The sequence below is a fragment of the Uloborus diversus genome, chromosome 6 (assembly GCF_026930045.1).
Source record: "Uloborus diversus isolate 005 chromosome 6, Udiv.v.3.1, whole genome shotgun sequence".
NCBI lineage: Eukaryota > Metazoa > Arthropoda > Arachnida > Araneae > Uloboridae > Uloborus > Uloborus diversus.
In genome coordinates, this window is record NC_072736.1 from 90410746 (window position 1) to 90433930 (window position 23185).

Genomic DNA, 23185 nt, shown 5'->3' on the forward strand with positions numbered 1-23185 from the left:
ATGGAAAATTTTATGGTAATTTCACAAACGTTATCAGTCTGAAATAGTTTTTTATTCTTCTTTTAAAAAGTTAATTTGCAAATTAAATACGAGAGAAACCGAAAAATATTTTCTTCAGTCTGTTTAAAGAACATTTGAATCTATAAACAATTCCTGGTTTCAGTTCACAAACTAGGATACATTTCTATACTTAAAATATATCCTTAAAAATGGGGGGTTGGGAGGGGTGGGAGGCTTAGTTTAAAGCAATTTTTGCAGCATATATTTTAAAGTTAAATTATGAGTTAACAATATTTAAATTGTAAGACTTTGAAATTGAGATTAATGAAAGACAAATTTCATATGAAAAACTAGTTTGGGCCTGAAAAGTGGCCTTTATCTTATTGATACGACCAGATTCGTTTAGCATTTGACTCTCCATTTTTTAATAAATTCCCAACAAGAGCAAATAAACCAAATGAAATATAGAATATTAAACACTCCTGTTTTAATGTTTAGGAGTTTAGGTAACAAAACAATACCATTAATTTGAAAAGGAAAAAAAAAATCAGGTAAAAATACCGATATTTCTTAATGATAATACGTACCTTCGTATAAATTTGAAGAGTATTTTGCAAGAGACTTATCCTAGAGAAGAAAAAAAAAAATAGTCACTGAAAATGTAATAATAATATTTTTCATATGCATTGTGGTGTAATAAAGAATAGTATTTATTGCAAAATAACACACCAAGTACTAGGCAGAATGGTTACAAGACCTCCAAGAAAAACATTTTTCGACAACACCCTTAATAATTCCAAATAGTAGCGTTACCAGAAAACAATTTTGGAGGGGGCTACATTTATTTTTATTTTCTATTTTACAAAGTATTGGCTTTGAGCAAATTTTCCAACTTTGCCAAGAACTTGAACACTTTGAGTTGTGCTGAGTCCATTCAGACCATTTTTCGAAAAATGTCTGTATGTGTGTGACTGTTTTTTTTTTTTTTTTTTGTAGCCGCTCTACAGCAAAAACTACAGCATGAAACTGAACGAAATTCGGTACACGTATGTGCCCCATGTGAACTGGGCCCATTAGATTTTGGTGTCAATTCCTCCAAGGAGGGGTGGAACAATCGAACATTTCTTGAGCTATGTGTGCTACCTGTTACATCTCAGGAAGTAACTGGCTGAATTAAAAAAAATTTGGTCCATATGTTGACCCAAAAAGGTACAGGTGCTGATTCAATTTTGGTGTCAATAGCTAAAACGGGGATTGAGCAACTAAATTTTTTGGTTTAAGGATCTTTAACTTCGTCTCTATGGGGAATTGTTCCATTCCAAAAGATTTGATTCTAATGAGTGGAATAGTTGTTTATATGCACCTGAATAGGCAGGGCTGACAGTATTTCCATGTTAAACATTTATATTATCGATCACCTAAAGAAGGATCTACTTCTACAGCTGACTCAAAAACTTTTTTTTAATATCAGTTGTTGTTGTCACTACTAATCTCAGACAGTCCAGGAAAGTTAGAACCTCCATAGACCTAAAAATCTGAAGAAAGTACAGAAACAGTAGTGGATTCTGGAGGAATTCACCTTTAGTAAAGCCCTCTAGTGACAATCAGAAAAGATCTCGACTCTACCGCAAAACACATATCAGTAGTTTTATACATAAGTAGAAAAAAACCCTGATTTTCAAGGGAATATTTTGAACTTTGGTGTCTGAACTTTTTTCAAGGAAAGGGTCTGATGAACTTTAGCAGAAATCACTCCACACCCATTAATTTTATTAACTGCATTAGCTTTTGTCTTTCTCTTTTCCAGTTCCATTATTAGTTTTCTTTAATAAAGCACTCTTATGACTAACTTTATGGATCTTAACCGTAGCAAAACAGAAATTTAAGTCACGCTAAAACCTAAATGAAAGAATAGAAGCTACACCTGTTCCAAATGTTGGCATGAAAGATCAGACTTGGAGTACCTTTTGAAGTTTTCTTTCTCACATATATAAACATGAAAATGTATTACAACAAAAAGACACTTATTTATTTACTTATTTATTTTGCAAACTATGTTTGCAAGTAACTTTCTTTTCTTCATTTTATCAGCTTTTTTACAAGTTACAAATTATGTACATTTTTCTGCCTATGGCATCATATGATCTGTGTTATTTAGCAATGTAGATTAACCGGGAAGTACATTAATTTTTATTTCAGATTTGATTACAACTTTGTTAATACGTAACTATATGAAAGTTCGATTTGATTCAGCAGAATTTTGTGGAGGGTCCTTGGTTATTTAGATTTTTGTGTAGGGCCCATTTTGCTGAATTGAAGTATTGAGAGAAGTCTGAACAGAATTTAGAAAAGAGTCTGTTTTGATTGATTGGAAGTTTGAGAAGAGTTCACAAATGGACACCAATTTCCTCCGGTCAGACCCACTCCTTGATTTTTTTTTGCCTATGCTGAGGCAAGAACATGGTGTTCTTCAGCCTTGATTCCAGGCTCTCTTTCTCGGTTCAAGGAAATAGAGCTCTGTAAGAAATATAGGAAATGCTATATTTATTGCAGAGCTCTATTTCCCTGAAACTGACCCCCCTCCCCCCCGTGCATAGCTGTGCTTTCTTGGACTAACACAAATTTAATAAAAAATTCATACCCGATTTATGTTTGATTCAAGTGAATAATTCACTCAATAGTAAATATTTAAATTACCAACTTACAATTTCCATAAAATAAAGAATTTAGAGCACTAGAGAAATAGGAAAAACACTTACACCTTTGACAGGGCTTTGATGGACGTTCTGTTTCCTTTCATTTTCACTATTCTGCTTTAAATTTCTTTGCCGCATCATTCTTGGTGGAGGAGAATAGTTAGATTTTGAATAGTTAGGATGATTAATTTTGTACTCAGGTGAAGAATGATTCTTAAAATCAATGTATTTGGCCATTTCATTCTAGAAAAGGAATAAAACAAAAACTAAAATGCTGTTTCGCAATAGAAATGTAAACTACAATAAACTTCTGATTATCTTCAGAATTTTGTGGCAAATGAAGGGGACATTGCGAATGGTAAAACTTGAGGATAGTCAGAAAAAAGGGAAAAAAGTGGGGCAAATAAGATAATGTACAAAAAATTGACTATTGGTACATACTATGCAAACAATGAAAATATGTACAGAACAATAGAAAATATCTGTATCCTATGCACAATAGAACATAAAACACATTTTTAAAAAAGTGCACTTACAATGAAGGAAGTACATTAATTAAAATCAAAATAACAAACTTTAAATTTACAATAATTAAAAAGAAAAAAAACTGAGGAAAAATCAGTAATCTGTCTTTGTTTTTTACAAGAGAAATTTCTTTAAATTCTTAACAGCACTTTTTAACATTTTTTTTTAAAACCCAGCAGTGCATTGATATCTTGCTCCTCTAAACACTACAAGAGTACATATATAGTAGTTTGGCAGTACAAATATAGTATTTCGTGATAGTATTATATAGCAGTCCTCTAAATACTGCAGCAGTCTGTATGCCTAGATACTACAGCAGTTAATGTTTTGTAAAGTGTTTTGTGGCCATTTCTAAACTCTTTGGAGAAGTTTTTTCTTTTAAGAATCTATTTTGCGGATAATAGGGAGTTCACTATGCAACAAAGGCAAGTTTTATGACATCGTAAGAACTTGGTAAACAATGGACTTAAAAATAAGTTTGTGTTTAGAACTTTTCAGAAGATTTTAAGAATGCACATTCTTAGACTTTGCAAAATGCAAAAACTTTTGAACCAAAAATATATATTATGGGTTTAACATAATCGAAAAGTTACAAAATACCCAATTTCGGGCCATGATCAGGGTTTAATTTGCATAGCAACTCACTGAAACTCTCTTCCACTACTTCTTTTCAATTTCACACCCCCTTTATAGATTACAGCTCCTCAAAAATTAGAAAAATGAAAAAAAAAAAAAGACATTTTTAGACCCCAGTAAACCAAAAGGGGATGGAATTAAAACAAAATTTCTTGGTCAATTGAATATTCCATTCAAGTACTACACATGTTATATATATTGTTTTGTGTATTTGGTTTGTAAAACAGATGCAGGTCTTTGAAATTGAGTAATTTTGCTAGTTAATGCACACACTAAAACAGAAATAAAAAGCGTGAAAACTTCGTCGCACCTTCTTAAACTACATACATTGTGCTCTACATAATATATTATACTGAAAAAACATATTGTAAATATAAAAATAATTCTTTTAATTTGATAACTTAGAAATATTGAAACATGAATGAGTAGCTCATACTAGATTGATAGCTTAAGTAGTTAATTTATGGACTATACTGAATCTACACACACAAATTTTCAATATATACAAAAATATGCTCTGTACATTTACTTATCACGGGACGTGGGACGTCCCGGTCGCCAAGAGAACCAAACATCAGCAGCCAACAAAAGCAAATCCACTGCCAAGAAAGACGAAAGAAAAAAGCGACTAAGGAACAGTTTACACGACAGAACAAGTTGGGGTTTTCTGGGTTTTTCACACCTCTGTACTTCAGCCCCATGAAGACCCCCGGAGTTGATTTTCAGTATACTAAATCTCTAGTGGACCCTGACGACATACACCAAAATACAATCTCAGGACAATCAAGGGGAGGAGGAATTCAAGTTAGAAAATTGCTGTTCAAAAAAAGGTTTCGCTTTCTTTGACATGGCTACAGTCAGTGGCGGATCCAGCCGATTGTTTTGGGAGGGGCCATCCAAAATTTTGGACAAACTCCCCAGGGCTGAATTTAGCTCCATGCCGCCCCTAGGCAAATTTGAAATCTGCTGTCCCCCCCCCCCCCCAAAAAAAGAAGCAAAATATCCTTGACTCAAAAAAAAAAAAAAAACGTAAAAAAGTGTTCCGCAAATTCAAAACTCAAACTTATGAAGAAATAATGTCGTTTCACATTTTTAGGCCCCCCGATGAAATGATCACAGTGATCTCCCACAAAATTTTTTATTCGGCAAATTTTGCTGATGATTCGCCAAATACCGTGATTGAAAAACATTTGACTTTCACAAGATGTGTGAAAGTAATTATTAAATTACAAGAAAAAGTTGTCTCTGTGGAAAATGAAAGAATGCTAATATTTTACGTTCAAGAATAACAATTTAATTCAAAAAATGTGTATTATAAGAGCAAATTTGCCGTTCCTGAAAAGTTTGCCGCCCTAGGTAGCTGACTACTCTGCCTAATGGGAAATTAGGCCCTGATAACTCCCCAGAAATTTTATCAAAAGGAAGTTTAAAAAACTCAATTTTAGGGGTATCGAGACATTAGGTGAGGGGGTGGATTTAGGAATCTCCCTCGAAAATGTTTCAAAATTTAAATTTCCGAGTAATTTTTGAAAATTAGGAAACTAAAAACGCATTTTGTCTATTTTTGATGATGTACAGAGAAAGGTCAGGTTTCGGGCATTAGCCCCAAAATGCTTTTTGAAAATAAAGCTTAGGAACCAAAATATTCTGTCATTATACATTGAGAAGTTAGAAGAGGAGGGTTGCTCTTCTAGCTCTCAGCTGTCCAGCCTAAAAATGCACTTTTAGGCAATGTTTGCTTACATTAAAGGAAGTGTGAAGGTGCTTAGAATCCTTCCTTCCTGGAAATATTTTGCCTTTGCGGCTCTAAAAATTCGATTTTTAACTATATTTATACATATTTTAGAAAGGGATGGAAGATTCGTGAGCTTCTCCAAAAAACCTCCTTTTAAAGCTATCATCACAATATTAAACTAGGGAGGGATGGGGTCCTATCAAAACTCGTTTGTAATTGAAGTCCCAAAAAAAATCATTTAAGTTGCTTTTAAGCAAGTTAAATGATAAGAGCTGGATAAGCTAGTTTCGGTTGACATTTTTTCCAAATAAAAGACTTAAAATGCAATTTTTTGCTACATATCAAGGCATTTGTCAAAGGGCATGGGAAAAGAGGGTTCTCCTCCTAGTTTCGAAATTAAAGCCATCAAAACGAAAATTTAGGCTATCTTTCGTCTTGTGAACAGTAGGTATACTCTAAGAACCGCAGCATTTAGAGATCGTCCAAGTGTCTGTAGTTGAAATCAAGAAATAATGTAAAAGGTGGAGAAAAATTTTGGAAAAAAAGTTTTGTTCTGAGGATAGGAATATAATTTATCTCCCAATTAGGGCCTATACTTCTTTTTCAGTAAAATACATGTGTTAAATTTTATCTTCTCATAATATATTTTTCTTTTTTTTTCCTTAAAAAAATTCCTATGATTACAAAGCCTTGGGAGGGGCCTGTTGGGCTTAAAAGCCTTTATTCAGTATCTTGGAGCGCTTTTAATTCAATTACAAATGTTAAAGTATTTTTTGAAACTTACCTCCGATAAGTTTTTGCCACTCCGCGTCTTGTGTCCCAGCGGCGGATAACTGAAATTGATTCGGGCATGATCGTGCAACATCGGAATCATCCTATGACGTAACACCCGATGGTTGAGATGTTTTTGGCTACTTTGAGCCGAAAAAACGAATAGAAAGATTTTTAAATCACTCAATCAGGAATAGTTGAGATGTATATCTCCAATGCAAAGTAGGGTGTGTCATGGGATGACGTATCGCGGTCATAGAACGTATAAATAGATTGATCGAAATATTTTCAGTGCTCACTTTTGTTTTGTGTTTACTCCCCATTGGCGTCTTGCCATTTTTTGTTGACCAATCAGGGATTGGTCTTTGAAGGTTTGGCAACCATGCTAGGTTGTTGATTGAAGTTGCTTCGCGCTCGAGCCGTTGATGATGCAACGTTTTTGAATTCAAGCTGGGCTTGAGATAAGTTTATTCAGTGTTAAGCGTTGTATTTAAGATTTAAGAATGTTCTAAATTACTCCGGCTAATGGAGGGAAAAATGTCAACATTGCTGAAGAAGTTCGCAGGAGATGAAGTTCATTGCCATTAGGCATAACACTTAACCTTGGCCAATACCTGGATTGATTTATCGGTGCTCCTGTGGTGGTATGGGACTGTCATCAGTTTGAAATCATCGATGTCCTTCAGAGTGACCTTCATGATTGGATTTCCTAGACGTTCCTACCAGAGTTCCAGAAAGTTCCGGTGTGATTCCTGTGGATGCACAAGTTTGCTTTCCGGTATTTGAAGAGGTTCTGCTAGAACTAAGCAAGCCTATCGGCCGGTGCATGATGGAACAGTTTTCTTCGATTACACTTGGTCAAGAAGTCTTCAGCAATGTAAACATGCGCATTAGCGCAAGAAGGTGACATTTTACAATTTCTTCTAAAATGTTTCGCGTTTTTTTCTAAAAGTGTTTATTTAATAATTTAACTTTGAAATTTCTGTGATTATTGGGGGGTTTTGTACACTCTAAATTATTTTTGGTATTTAACAAATGTTTATTGTTGTATACTGTGATATTTTAATAAATGTTATTTATTTAAAATTACTTTGAGTATGTTTTATTTCTTACTGGCAGACTGCACGGCTTTTTGATGTTGGGGTTCTGTAAACCTTTTCATTTAGTTCTATGAACTTAAGGTAAAGACACATTTCCCAACAGGGCCATGGCCCCCCTCTAGATCCGCCCCTGGCTACAGTCCAGATGAAAAGACGAAGCAAGCTGAAATTTTGCCCACACATTCCTTGTGCCCTACTGATGTGCCTTTTGTGCTATTTGATCCCCTCCCCTCCCCCCTCATTTTTACCCCCCAAATTGTACCTTCTCGGGGTTCTGTTACAGCCCCGGGGGGCTATGGTAATAATTTTTGGTATACATATTCTTGGTAGGCCATTGAGTACATATACGAAAGTTCAACCCCCAGAGACATCATAAGCTGGAGTAATTAAAGTTTGAAAATCACTAATTTCCTTTAAATTCTTATATACTTACTCTCAGATCATAGGGTTTATTAATCTCTGACTGCAATTGCAAGGTTAGAACAAATCTAACAGTTGTTCAAAGTTGTCTTAGGAAATGAAATTCAGTCAAGACTAAAACAGATCCAACAGTTGCAACTATACTTCAAATCGCGGATATCTCAAATTTGCCACAGCGACTGCGCATGTGCAGACTTAGCTCATTGGGCTTTCTGTTTTAAGATTCCATGTTGTTTTGTCGCTTATTGGGCTTTCTGTTTTAAGTTTCCTATACTGAAATCCTCCCCCCCCCCCAAGTTTTGCCGTGCAAAATTTCCTTCCCCCTGTTTTTCAGTTTTGATATATTTAGGGGGGGGGGGGGGAGATTTTAAATGTCGGTGCGAAACTGGGGTTAAACCATTAGAATATTTTGCGTGACATTTTATATGAAACTATACGCATATGAATATGATACATCTTACTTTGTAACTGAAAGCGAAAAATAGCTCTTTTTTATTGGTTTGCTTATTTTCTAAATTAATGCATTTTTCACAAACATAATACATTATGTATTGAAAATATATGAAATACGTGTGTAGATATATGTGTTTTGCAGTAATTTGTTAACAGACAAAATTTTTGCAATTACTTTAATCAAGACTTTTAAAGAGCTAAGTCCGCGTGCGTCATGCAGAGTCGCTGTGGCAAATTTGGGATAACCTTCATGAAAATGTTGAATAATCCATCAAATAAAGAAATTAATAGAATTTATTGCGAAGTTGTAAAATACATGAAAACAATATAATTTAAAATATAGTATTTTATTATCCAAGAAGTTTTCTATGCAACATAGAGGATACAAGGATTGCAATCAAATTTAAACCGCCCAATTCTCGCAAAACGAACATAGAATCTATATGGTCAGAAAATAACTTGACGTAAAATTAGGCTTGCCATTATTGTTTCTTAAAAACACAAAACAAGGTTTTTTCAATTGAACATTTTCTGATTTGAAGTTCTCAGTTCTAAAAATACAGACAAAGTAATAATATCAATGCAAAAAGATGTGATATCTCATCAAAAACAACCCTGTTGTAAAAATTTCTCCGCCAAGAAAACCTTTAACTTTTCTGCACAAAAAAGAAGATCTTCATCCTAAACCCCAAAATCCTCAGCCTCAAAAAGTTATGATATCTAGTTTGCCCGCCAAGTATCTGACAAACTATCATCCTCCCTGTTCTCCTCTTTCATCACATCTACTTCCGTTAGAACCTCCTCCCACCTTCAACTCTTCAGAAATATGGATAGATCCTTTAAATTTTTAATCCTGTTTGGCGGGAAGCTTTTTGCTCACCAAGCAATCACTTCACTTTGAAAAGCTTTTCGCCAAACAGGATAAATAATTGAAAGGCTCTATCCATATTTCTGAAGAGTTGAAGATGACAGGAGGTTCTAATGGAAGTAGATGTGATGAAAGAGGAGAACAGGGAAGATGATAGTTTGGCAGATACTTGGCGGGCAAACTAGATATCATAACTTTTTAAGGCTGAGGATTTTGGGGTTTAGGATGACGGCCTTCTTTTTTGTGCAGAAAAGTTAAAGGTTTTCTTGGCGGGGAAATTTTTACAACAGGGTTGTTTTTAATGAGATCTAAATTGCCTTAAACATATGCAAAAACATTATACATAAAAAAATTTAAATTTAAAAAAGTGCATTTTTTATTTCTTGTTTAAATGTAGTTTTGAGAAAATGAACTCACCTAGTAGTCCTATAGTTGCAATGGTGACTCAAGTATATGGTGTTTTGAAATGCTTTTCCAAGGTACTTTCATAATTTGATACTTTGAAACTGTACCAGGACCAAGACAATGATAGGGGTTCTAAATTTAGTGATCAACACAAGATTTGTAACAACCTTTTTGACAATAATAATGAACATTTTCTTTTGATAGTCTTTTTAGTAACACACTATTCTTTATACCTATTGCTACTGGACAATAATTTTACTGTGATAATACTTAAATAGGGTTGCATAAAGCAGTGATTAGATGTATTGGGAATTTTATTTGCAGAGTCAAACCTTTCTTGCAACATTTTTTCAGCAAGTTTAATATACTGAATGCTCACAAGGATACATGCAATGTTTAGTAGCAAAAATGCAGAAGGTATACGTTTCTGTAGGAATTATAATGTGACTTCTAGTAGTTCTTTGCAAGCTAGTCCTAGTATCAATTCTTTTTACTGTTCCTCTGATTTCGTTACATTTTCCATTACCATGTGATATTGCAGAGAAATGCCATTCAGCTCTCAAGTTGACATCTGTTTCGTGATTACATAATTAACAAAGTTCTTTCTATTTTTGTAGTGTATTTGAGCAAAGTATTTCAGTACACCACATGCTGTGTCATCACCAGAACTATAGCACTACTGTGTGAGTTCATTTTCTGATAACTACACTCAAGCAAGAAATTAAAAACACGCTTTTTTTTCCTTTCAACTATGTAGACCAGGGCTTCGCAACCGGTGTGCCGCGGCACACTGGTGCGTCGCGATAATGAACCCGGTGTGCCGCTGTATTTTCGTAATTATTGAAAAAGAAAGAGCCTTGACGTATTTTATTTTTAAGTTACGACCGAATAGCGCTTGTATCGTTCAGTAACTTCTCAACTGACCCTTTTGATTAGTGCAATAAGACATACCCGACAAGGGGAGAGGCGGAATTTACTGCCCCACCTCTTTTAATCTTCTTGTGCAAGTCACAACTGTGATAGGAACAGGAGACCCTCGGGTTAGAAGTGATCCTATTACTTTCTGTTTTTGAAAACGGATTTAAATTTACACGAAATCAACTAATTATATAGAATTTTTCTAAATCTTTCGCAAACGGGAGTATCGTTCCCTCCTCCAGGAATTTTAGCCCCAGCTTTAGCTTTCATTTTCCTCTTTTCGAGTTCCGATATTAATTTCCTTTTATCGTAGTTTCTCAGAGCTCGGTTCTAAGACTTAGTAAAACAGAAATTAAAACCATGCACTGTTTCCTCCATCGTGAAGCTCTCATGGTAAGACTTACCAGATGAGCTGAAGACAACTTTGGCCTAAGTGGTGAATTTCATAAAATTGAGGCCGCGTAATTCTCGAATTTTCTCCATACTTAGTAAGGAAATGGGGGCAGTTCAACTTTTTCATGTAGAGATTCACTGGATTTCAAGTGGTGAGTTACTATCAAAAATTTTTGAATTGAGGGAAGAGGTACGACAGTTTTTGATTTTAAAAAACGAAATGCAGTACACCAGTTTGTTGCAAGACAAATATTGGCTGACAAAACTAGCGCACATGGCTGACATTTTTGAAAACCTTAACAAATTGAATCGGAAATCGTAGTACAAGGAGAGAATTGGGGTTACATGTATGGACAAGTCCAAACAGGTTCAAATCAAAAATTCAGCTGTGGAGAGAAGTAGTTCGTGGCTCATTGGACATGTTCAAACGGACCGTCAACATGGTATGTGAAGAAAATGGCATGGAAGAAAAGCTGCTGAATGGGGTGTCAGAACATTTAGTCATACTTCAGGACTCGTTTAAGCACTATTTCAAGAATCGTAACATGGAACAGTATGACTGGACTCGCGATCCATTCTCTTCATCTGCGGATGCATCACTTAAAGACATTTCTCTGAAGGCGCGAGAAGAATTTATGGACCTCAAGAGCGACCGTACTCTTAACTTAAGTTGAGCGAAGTGCCTCTGGACGAGTTTTGGTTCCTGGTTAAAAATGAGTATCCCACTATCTCTTGCCTTGCTATTGATGTGTTGCTACCATTTTCAACCACATATATTTGCAAACGCAACCTCTCAGCCCTCGCACTTATAGAAAAAAACAGTAAGAGATCATCTCTAAAGAGCCTGGATAGAGAATTTCGTTAGCTCTTTCCAGCATAGAGCCGAACATCAAACGTCAAAAATTAGTGTCAAACGGAAATTAGGTGCTTAGTTTTAATTTCTTGCTTTCTTCTGTCTTAAAACATTATTTGATACATCGTTTAACTGCAGTGTGCACTTTAATGACATGCTTGACAGAAATGCTTTGAAACATATGAAACATAATTTTCTGTAAATAGCTATAGTTTTGTTGTTCATTATCAACCTCAATACATTCGAAATATTTCTGCTTTCTAAATAAATTTAAATACATTGCGTTTGTTTTAATTGTTTTATTCATATGAAAAATGTCCACCTCCTCTCCTTCCCCGTCTTTTTATCAGTGAATGATAAAAACATTTCTATATCACCATTGGGAAATTAAGTTCAGTGTGCCCCGTTTATCTAGAAATTTCTTAAGTGTGCCGCAAAGTAAAAAAGGTTGAGGAGCACTGATGTAGACAATGTTTTTGCGTGTGTTTAGGCAAGTTACATAAGTTAATGTACAAAGAGTATGTTTGTATGTATTGAAAATTTGTGTGTGTAGATTGTCAGCATAGTCTATAAATTAACTACTTAAGCTGTCAATCAAGTATGAACTACTCATTCATGTCCAAATATATTTCTAAGTTATCAAATTAAAATCATTATTCTTATACTTACAATATGTTTTTGCAGTAGGGTCTGGTGGGGGAAAGTGGTCAATGGGGTAAAGTGGTCATACGTCAAATAAATGGCTATAGCTTGGAAAAAAATGTTCGAATGAATATAAAAATTTTATTTTAGAGTAGGGCAGTTAGAAACTACATTTTGAATACAAAATTTTACAACTGGCAAAATTTTATTTGGTTAAAAAAAATATTTTGCATGAATATGAAATTTTTTAAAATCTAAACACCTATTTTAACTTCCTTGGGAAATTTTGTTTGTTAGAATTAGGAACAGATTGACTGCACAGGAAGCTTCCTACATATCTCAAGAACTCTTACTCGTTAGTAGTTAGCTGAATCTATTTTAGGTAATTTTTTAGAACAATTTAAGTAAGATGGGGTAAAGTGGTCATAATACTAGGCTTAACGAATATTGTTCTTCTAATGTCAGTTAATCTTTAAGTATAAAGCAGATACAGATTAAATATTAGTTTTACTTAATATTTATTGTTTTTACAGTAAACAGGGTTAAATATACGAGTATATGCGTATATTTACGCATAAATGCTCGTGTAGGCACGTGCATAGGCATATTCACATAAATGCGCCAATAAATACGTATATGGGTATGTCCAAGTATTTTTTTATCCATACAGCTATACATTCTACTATACACGTATATGTTCACTTATACTCGTATATACATGAAAACTTATATACTCAGGTAGACATGTAATATACGCAGTCGTACTCGAGTAGACACTTAGCATAAGAAATACAAGTATACAGGGTGAGTTTAAACTCTTGAGCAAATTATTAAAAGGTGTTAGAAGGGAGGATAAGAAGCAAGAATCATAAGGAACATATGGTCACAAACACAATGCTGACGCGCTACATGCATGCAAAGCCAGAAACTGATGGATGCAAAAAAAGTCACAAATTTACTACACAAAGACAATTTTACACAACACTTTAGGTCTCAAGAAAGTTTTCAAGAGATTGATGAAATTTGCGGCCTGCAGCTGTAATACATGTGCCTTTCAATCAGAAAGCACTCTCTGTTGCAATAGCGAGACTTTTGAAAAACTTCCATCAGTCGCTGCGCCTTTGTTGCGATGCTACTACAGGCCGTAACTTTTAACAACTGCTCTAAATATTCTTAAAAACTAAAATATTAAGTAAATTAAAATTTGTGCAACAAATTTCTGCCCTGCTTTGCATCCATCAGTTTCTGGCTTTTTGTACATGTAGTGCGCCAGTGATTATAACTTCCTGATGATTCTTGGCTTTTTATCCTTCTCTCTCACACCCCTTTGATTTTTGCCCAAGAGCTTAAATTCACTCTGTAGGCCGACATGTATATAAGCGTATATTCTCGTGTATACATACATGTACTGGTGTATGCATGTAAATGAACGTTATACGTCTATACAGGTATATGATCGTGTTTACGCGTTTACATGCAAAAATACTTGTGCTTCCATATTATATATACGTGAGTAGATACATACCAAAGACGCACTGGATGTATCCACGAATTAACTCGTGTATACCCGTATATGTATGTATGTACACATATATGCGTATATACGTCTACTATACACTTATATACTCAAGTATGCACGTATTTTCTCGAGATACAAGTGCATACGCGCATATGATGTTCGTTTATACGCGTATATACTCGTATACACGACACATGTATACACGTGACACGTATGTACTCATGTAGACACGTATACACTCCTGTAGGTAATCACGTATACATGCTTATGTACTCGTATATATGCTCATATGCTCGTATATACACGTATATACTTGAGTAGGCACGTGCATGCATATATCTGATGTATACATTAGAGTGGGTCGATTTTGACTTTTTTTTTGAAATCGAAAACGCCTGTGGTGGGAAAAGTTGTGTATTGGCATCAAATGCTGGCATAAAAAATTTTCTGGAAATCAAAATATATTTAGATCCCCCGCCAGCCACTTAAAGTTTGGTCAAATATGTAAAAATTGACATTTTCTAAATTTTTCTTTTTAATCATATGTATAATATTTTTAATCGCCTGTGGTGGGAAAAGTAGTGTATTGACATCTAATGTTCATTAAAAAAAATATTTGGTAATTAAAATATATTTATACCTTCTGCCAGGTCCCTGAAGTTTCGCTAAGTACGTAAAAATTGACTTTTTTTAAAACTTTTTTTTCTATTTCTTATGTATTTTTTTAAATAAGACCTGTGGTGTAAATAGTAAATAACAGTAAGACCCTTTGTTTGTGAACAAAATAATTATCATATCATATTACATATACCATCCCTGCCGGGAATCAGAGCAGAAGAATGAAGTGAATGAATACAGCGAATGAAGTGTTATCAAGCATATTATACTATTTAAAAACAACCCAAGTAGCTACTGTGGATTTAACTGCAGTAGGATCAGATGGAACAGCTGTCAATACTGGTGTGTAAGGTAGTGTAATAAGACTGTTTGAGCTGCATTTAAAAAGGCCGTTGCATTGGCTCATATGTCAATTGCACGCCAAGGAGCTACCTTTACGGTCTCTGTTACGGCATCTTGATGGAAGCACTACAGGTCCTTTTACATATAATGGTCCTATAGGGAAGCTTCGTGGCACATGTAAGCAGCTACCAATTGTCAACTTTAAAAAAAAAATCGCTTTTGATTTGTCAACAGTTGATACAGACGGACTTGGCACTGACGAAAAATACTTGTATCAAATATGTCAAGCAATATGTTCAGGAAATTGTTCAACATCACTGTCCACCAAATCACCAGGAAAGCTATCTCATGCTAGGTGGCTTACAACAGCAAACAGAGTACTTAGTTTGTATGTTGGTACAAAAGAGTCATCGCTAGAAATAGGGAGTATTGTAGAATACATTATAAAAGTGTAGAAGTAAAAAGTGGTTTTTGATTAAAACTGAGCCTTCATGCACAGCCGGTGCACAGCATCTTTGGGAAGTTATCCACTACTCAAGATATCTTAGCGATGATCTGAAATCAGTAGTTGACCCTGTTATATAAAGAAATGGGTTTTTTTGGTCATCCAGAAAACCTGCCATGATCAACGGCACGTGATCCTCAGTAAGGAAGTTAGGCTACAGACCAAACCTCAAGGCCCGAACTCTTACTAATGAAACTGTTCGTAATTTTGTCATTCCACCTCTAAATTTTCAAGCAAAAGACTATACAGAATTGATAAATTGGCAAAATTGTGTCCTTACAGACCCTCCACTCACCAAACATATACCCAATGCGGAACTTAAGAAAGTAGCTGAAACGGGTGACGTTATTGAAAGTGAGTTGAGGAATTTACCATGTCATACACAAGCGGTAGAAAGAGCAGTTAGATTGGTGACAGAAGCATCTTTATCAGTTTGTGGAGCAACACGCCATGATGGCTTTATACGTACAACATTGGCTTCCCGAAAATTAATGCCAAAATTTGAGAACAAAGCAATGTATAAGGTGTAAAACTTCTTTATTACAAAAAACTCCGAGGTAAATTCTTAGTCATTTTCCCCTAATACTTCTGGAAAATGAGCGAAGAGCTGCTGTAAAACTGCGACGACGGACTTCTGGTACTTTAATCTTTTATACCTATGTTTTAATCCCAAAGAATTCTATAGTGTTATTATAGAAAAATAAAGTATAAAAAATGCTTAAATTTAAAAAAAAAAAGTGTTGGATAATATTTTTGCTTTAAAACGTCAAGCTTTTAAAACTTATGAAAATGTTCCAAATTTCGCCTATTGAGCGGAGCTTGAATATTATAATTATTATTATTCATGAGTGAAGAATCTTACTAGGCAATCATTTTCACTACGGGTGATTAAAAAAATCAAACATGAGAAATTTAAAAAATAACAAATAAATGTCGATTTTTCCATATTTGGTGAAATTTCAAGGGACTGGTGAGAGATCTAAATATATTTTGATTACCAAAAAAGAATTTATATGAGCATTAGATGTCAATACACAACATTTCCCACCACAGGCAATTAAAAATATTATACATAAGATTTTTTTTAAAAAATTAAAAAATGTCAATTTTTACACATTTGGCCAAACTTTAAGGGGCTGGCGGAGGATCTAAATATATTTTGATTTCCAAAAAATTTTTTATGCGAGCATTTGATGCCAATACACAACTTTTCCCACCACAGGCGTTTTCGATTTCAAAAAAAAAGTCAAAATCGACCCACCCTAGTATACATGTATCTGCTCATATAGGAATGTGTTTACTCGTGTATAACACACGAATATATTCGTGTATGCACACATGTATTCGTGAATATACTTGTAACTATAAAAACAACCGAAATATGCAAGTATTAGGGTTATTTGTGATGGTTTTGCATCTATTTCTAACTATGACCACTTTACCCCATGCTATGACCACTTTCCCCCACCCCATGGGGTAAAGTGGTCATAAAAACATAGGGAAAAGAAAGTGCTATAAAACTACTAAAATCAATGTTTTTCTTCCTAAAATTCAATGTACCGTGTTCTTTAATAATGCAATGTAAAATAACAATAAAAAAAATTTAAGTGTTTAAAGAATTTGTTGTATTTATTATCCACGTAAGTTGAAAACCTGCGATTTTATGACCACTTTACCCCACCAGACCCTATAATATGTTAAGTAGAGCACAATATACGTAATTTAAAAAGGTGCAATAAAGTTTTCACTTTTAATTTCTGTTTTAGTGTGTGAATTAACTAGCAAAATTACTCAATTTCAAAGACCTGTATCTGTTTTACAAACCAAATACACAAAACAATATATATAACATGTGTAGTACTTGAATCAAATATTCAATCAGTCAAGAAATTTTATTTTTAATTCCATCCTCTTTTGGTTCACAGGGGTCTAAAAATGTCATTTTTCCAATTTTTGAGGGGCTGTAATCTATAAAGGGTAAACAAACACACTGCAACAATTACATATTCTTAATAGCATCGTTCTAGTGATTAGTTTCTGCCATATTTCATTTTGTATTTCCGTCCCCAACTTGAGTTATCCCCGTTTGAAATGAGTAAAATTTTTACATTTGACCTTGAACTTTAACCTGTTGCCATTATTTTAATTATTCAGTCACAGCCACGTAACTCAGCATTTAAGACAATTATCTTATGCACTTTAATATCAAAGCATAAAATTAACTGCCATAAATGTAATTCAAATAGATTTTGGCTAAATTGCAAAGGTCTAAGAGTCCCATTTTTGACTACAAAAACCACTTTTGATGACCACTAAAAAATCAAAGGTCCAGTTTAGAGAAAAAAATAAAAGTGCTTTTAAACATCTTTTATATGCAGCTTTTAGGGATATGAGTTTCAAAAAATTAAAAATGGTCAAGCATACCCATCCGTCAAACCTGTATGGATTGACTCAGCAATGATTTACGGTGAAGTTTAACTCAAGTTACTTTAAGTGAGGATTCGTCAATGAAAAAGAAAGATGTTACTGATCAACAAAATAATCACACTAAAAAAAACCAGCCAGCAGAAATCTTTGATAACAATAAGAACAACTGTATAAAGCAATTACATGACAAAAAAGCTTAATAAATTCTGAATTGATTTTGAAGTTATTTTATTTATCAAACATTTTATGAGCAACTAAAACTACTATTTTCCTGGTAGCTCAATATACCAATGAATATTGATGCATTAATCCTAATTTAATTAATTTAGTAAGAAAATAGCACAAAACAAAATATTAAAAAATATAAAGACAATAAAAATTATTTTTTAAATTGACAGTAACAAACATGCATGTTAAAACGAAGTTAAGATGAAAAACAATTTGTAAATTTGACAAAACCTAATAAGAAAAAAATTACCTTCGTTAATTGAGAAAACAGTTGCTGTTGCTTTAAAACATGCTTTTCTGCTTCTGACATATTTTCAAAACTAGGTTCTATTTTTTCAGGAGTGCTTTGCTTCGAAGCAATCCACTTTTTCAAAGGTCTAAAGAATTTGTAAAATTCAGATAGCAAAGAATTAATGTTTATAAATTCAGCTAGGCAAATCTTATATAATTAAAAACAGAGCATATCTATGTGTGTCCAAGCTTCTCCCGAACGACAGTGAACTGACCATCCAATTAGGTATTGATGGATTCGTAATCTTCCCGTCTTCATGTTTGGCTATTTAACATAATCCTCTGATAATAATTAGCAGAGATATCAATTAAAAACTATCAATTAGGACACTTAAATTTCGACATAAAATCCCTATTTTTCAAAAGCTTTCCTCCATTTAAATGACTGCAGTTTCAGTGCTTCATCTCAACTTTACGCAACAATGCTTTTATTAAAATTTATAGCGTGAAGAAAATCATTCAGACGAAAGATATGTTGCCATTTTCTTTCTTGTACATGAAGAAGTAAAATTCATCATTTTGTTTTAAAGGCTTTTCCTGTAATCTGAGGATTTAAAATGTTCACTTTTTGGTTATTTTTCCGCAAACTGCTGCAAAACTTTACTGATTTTTATTCTCTTCTTTTTGTTCAAGCCTGAGGGTTGAACAGGCGTCACTTGACATAACTTTTATTTTCGAGGTAGACCGTGCAAAGTCGGGCGACGCAGCTAGTAAAAGCAAACTTTTTGGTAGTACATTTATGTTTTTTTTTTTTTTTTTTTTGTGAAACTTTTTATGAAAAGCAAATTTGCTAAAATCATTTCATTAATAAAAAGTAACTGAAATTTAACAACTCCATGGACAATACACTGTACAGGAAATACAATTAATTGATTAAAAGTAGTAAAGTGCGAACTAGACTTTATACATTATGTATTAAAATTATAATATTAACTTTGTAGTATTAGCAATTGTCTATTTTACAGAGTTAATAACTTATAATAAGCCCTCTTCTTCAAATATTCAATACTTTATGAATTGAGTTTGGAGGTAAACTTGCTTAATTTGAAGTTTGACAGTAGAATTTTCAGAGGGCAAGGAAAATCAGCATAAAAAAAGTGAAGGGAGATATTTAAATCATTCTTTGGAATTTCATTTGAACCAACGAAATTCTCCTTATCATCTGGGATTTATGTAACACATAACAAATTACTTTTGTTGCTATTTTTAAAGTGGCATGGATGCTTTGATTTTTTAAATAATCAATATTTTCAATTAACACAGATATATATAAGAACATGAGTTTTTCCTTTTTTCCTTAAAACCTCTACTGCCTATCGTGACTCTGCGGTCAAATCAAATATCATTAAATTTCTCTTTAGTAACATTATTGTTTGGTTGACCAGTGTGACTTGAGTGGTGCACTTTGGCTGCTTTACATTTAGTTTATTGGTACTGATACAAGTATATATCTTAGTCACAGAGTCACTAACATCTTATATATAAAAAATTTAAAAACAAAAATCCACCTTATATTAAATACACTCTTCCTTAACATTCTGTGCATATAAATATTTTTCTACAAGAAATAATAATTCAAATTTATGCCTTTTGCATGACTTAGAAAATTTTCAAGACCTGAAATCAAGACCTGACTTTAAAAACTATTTTCCTTAAAATAAATGATTTTTATGTATTATATTGGTAATTCCCAACTTACAGCTTGCAGAACAGATCCGGCATGTGAAGCTGATCTGTGTGGTGTGTGGCTCATTTTTTTTGTTCAATATTGAAAATCAAAAAGCACAATTAGTGACAATGTCAGAAACTTGGTGCCAAATATTCAGAAATTGGTTTCTGAAAAACATGCACTTAATGAAAAAAACACCGAATAACATGTGTGTGGCTTATCCCACTTGGCCGACAGCACCATCAAAACCAAGTCCATTAACCTGAACTCTCCCAAACACCACCAAATAACATTCGCAACAATTATTGGTTTGTAAATTTCTTTTCCTATATTTTTCCCATGTTACTAGAGAGGAATGAACTATTTTGAAATTTTAAATCTGTTTTGACCGTGAGAATGATTTTAATATGAGATGGGGTTCTAAGGCAGAAAAAAGTTGGGCACCACTGCAGTATACGAATCATGCATAACATTTTTTTTTTTGAAAGTCCTGAAATTGATTTTTGTACTTTATTATACAGATAATAGCAACATTTAACAATGTGTAAATTAAAATATTACTCTTACTTAACAAATGGTGTAACCATGAAAAAGTTATTAGATCCTAAGTTGTTTTTTGGTTCTTGATCCTTCCTGCCAGTTGGTAACTGATTAAGAGGAAACCACTCAATGCTCTGTAATGAGGAACAATGCTTTTGAAGTGTTTACTTAAAAAATAACAAAAACAGAGAGAGAGAGAAAGATTAAACATGAAATCAAGAAAATTGAGTAATCCAATTTAGCAATAACTCTTCTTTCTGAGTAATATAATTTAAATTCTAGAGACAAGTATTTTGGAAAAAAAAACATATAAAATTAATTTCAATTCTATAAAATATACCCTACTCTAACACAGAAAATAGAAAAAAATTAAAAGGAAACATCTGATACCACATACTTCTGGATTTATATAGGGGTTAAAAGTTTGCAGGTCAAAATTTAATTATACTCAAAATATTATACTAATTCCTTGATGAAATGCCACACTGAATAATTAATAGCATAAAAATAGTATGCATACTACAGATATATGCAAACAAAATAATTTAAGACAATTTTCTTCCATTTCAGCAAAATTTCCAAAGTTTTTTCATAATTTTAGTTGATTAGTGAAAGATTTTTGAAGTTATAGCAAACATGAACATATTCTAAAGGAAATTCAAGCTAAAAAGAAAAAATGTAATTAAAATGTTCAAAGGATGCAGGGGTGGAAAATCAAAAATTAATTTTTGTATCAGCAAAAATGCCAATTTTGTATCCGAATGAACAGTTTTGTATCCGTAAAAACACTGTTTTGTATCAGAATGATCAGTTTTGTATCAGGTGAAATCATGGTTTCGTAACAAAATTTTTTAATTTTGAACACTGTCACTACACAATTTGAAGCAAATACAAAACATTCGTAGCAAAAGAAGTACATGAATAATTTTTAAAATCGAATTTGGTAGCAATATTATAATTCAAAAAAGTGATCAAAAACTACTTTTAGTAAAGGTACGATTAATCATTCATAATGCATACCTAACTATAACCTTACTTTAGTTCTGTGGTTATTTGCTAAAGTTGATAAATCAAATTTGACCATGTGCTATTTTACGGATCATGATATGTTTTTGGAGCTGTATTTTTCTATGCCAGAATTTGTTAGCGGAAAAAATATGAACTACCAAACATGATATAATTCAAACTTTCATATAATTCTAAACCAAAATTTGATAACTATGTCATGTTTTGTTTTTACTCTCTTGAAAAGATCACAAATTTGACATTTAAATTTTTGGCAAACAGCGAAAGAGTGGTTTCTTAGCAGTTGTTGCAAACATTTGTCATATATTTATACATAGCATTTCATGACCCAGACTAAAGCATTTCAATTTAAAAATGCCTTTTGTATACTTATTACATACAAAGCTAAAGAGAGGAGAAAAAAGAGCCCTTCAAAAAACGTATTTAAAGCTTATAATTACTACAAAAAAAAAAAAAAAAAACAGAGGAGGGAGGGGGAGGAGATGCTAATATGCTAAAGATGTGAGATTTTCTTTTACTTTTGTAAAAAAGAATTTTTTTTTTTTTTTTTTGGAATTGATTAGTTGATTCAATTTAAAAATGCCTTTTGTATACTTATTACATACAAAGCTAAAGAGAGGAGAAAAAAAAAGCCCTTCAAAAAATGTATTTAAAGCTTATAATTACTACAAAAAAAAAAAAAAAAAATGCGGGGAAAGCAGGACAAGGGGTCATTGTTTTAAGCTATTTAAATCTCTTGGCTAACTTGGAAATCAGGAAAAACTACTACTTTAGCAGGGTCGTGGGCACTTGGAATAGCTTACCGGAAGAGGCGGTAATGAGCAAGGGAGTGGATAGCTTTAAGAGGGCCATTGATCTTCATTGGGGACTAATTAATTGACTAGGACCAGCCTAGCTGGGCCCAGAGCCTGTTGCTGGTCGTCACATTTGTATTTGTATTTGTATTTGATTTGAAAAGTGAAATTTTTTTGGGTGCAAAAAACAGTACTTCAACAGAAAGATTTGAAAATAAAGTTAAAAAAATTGCATGAATTAGAGATTTACTAAAATAAAAGTTTTTATACCTCAACATGTCATGAATATAATTTAGAAACCATTACATCGATAAGTTATTCACATGCACACGAAAAAATGTAGTCTCCGTTTAAATTTTCTCGTCTTGCATCAATATCTGAAATTTTACTTTTAATACTTGAATCGATAGGCCTTCTTCTTGCACAGACAAATAAAATTTTGAAAAAAAAAAAAGAATAAATAAATGTTCTTAAGCTTAAGATTTTAAAAATCCTTAAAAAAGAAGTTAAAAGTTTCAAAATTTTAATTAACAAGTACTGAAGAAATTATTTATCAACATCTATATAAAAAGAGAGCTCACTGATTCTTTTCAGGCAATAGATTAGCATTACTTTTAACTTTATTAAGCAGCTCATTTTCAGGAGTAACATTTCATTGGTGGACAAAAAAAATTAAAAAAAAAGGACGTGGACTCCATATTACTGTTAAGTATATCGATTTACATATACCTGCTGTGACCACATATTTGCATAAAGTTTGATTTCACTTAATGTCGATGTGTCACTTTTGATTAGTTCGAATTTCACCAGG

The 23185-nt window shown here is 33.1% G+C and overlaps 1 protein-coding gene across 2 annotated transcripts in view; it reads right to left on the bottom strand.

Annotated features, from left to right (window-relative positions):
• Window positions 1–23185, bottom strand: part of LOC129223934 (m7GpppN-mRNA hydrolase-like) — a 75615-nt gene that overhangs the window by 24384 nt on the left and 28046 nt on the right. For both annotated transcript variants that reach the window (XM_054858314.1, XM_054858315.1), the window contains exons 7-10: window positions 20582–20688; window positions 18305–18431; window positions 2760–2939; window positions 588–627 (exon numbers count right to left, since the gene is read on the bottom strand). In XM_054858314.1, coding sequence (XP_054714289.1) covers window positions 588–627; window positions 2760–2939; window positions 18305–18431; window positions 20582–20688 — 454 coding nt within the window. The remainder of the gene's footprint in view (window positions 1–587; window positions 628–2759; window positions 2940–18304; window positions 18432–20581; window positions 20689–23185) is intronic.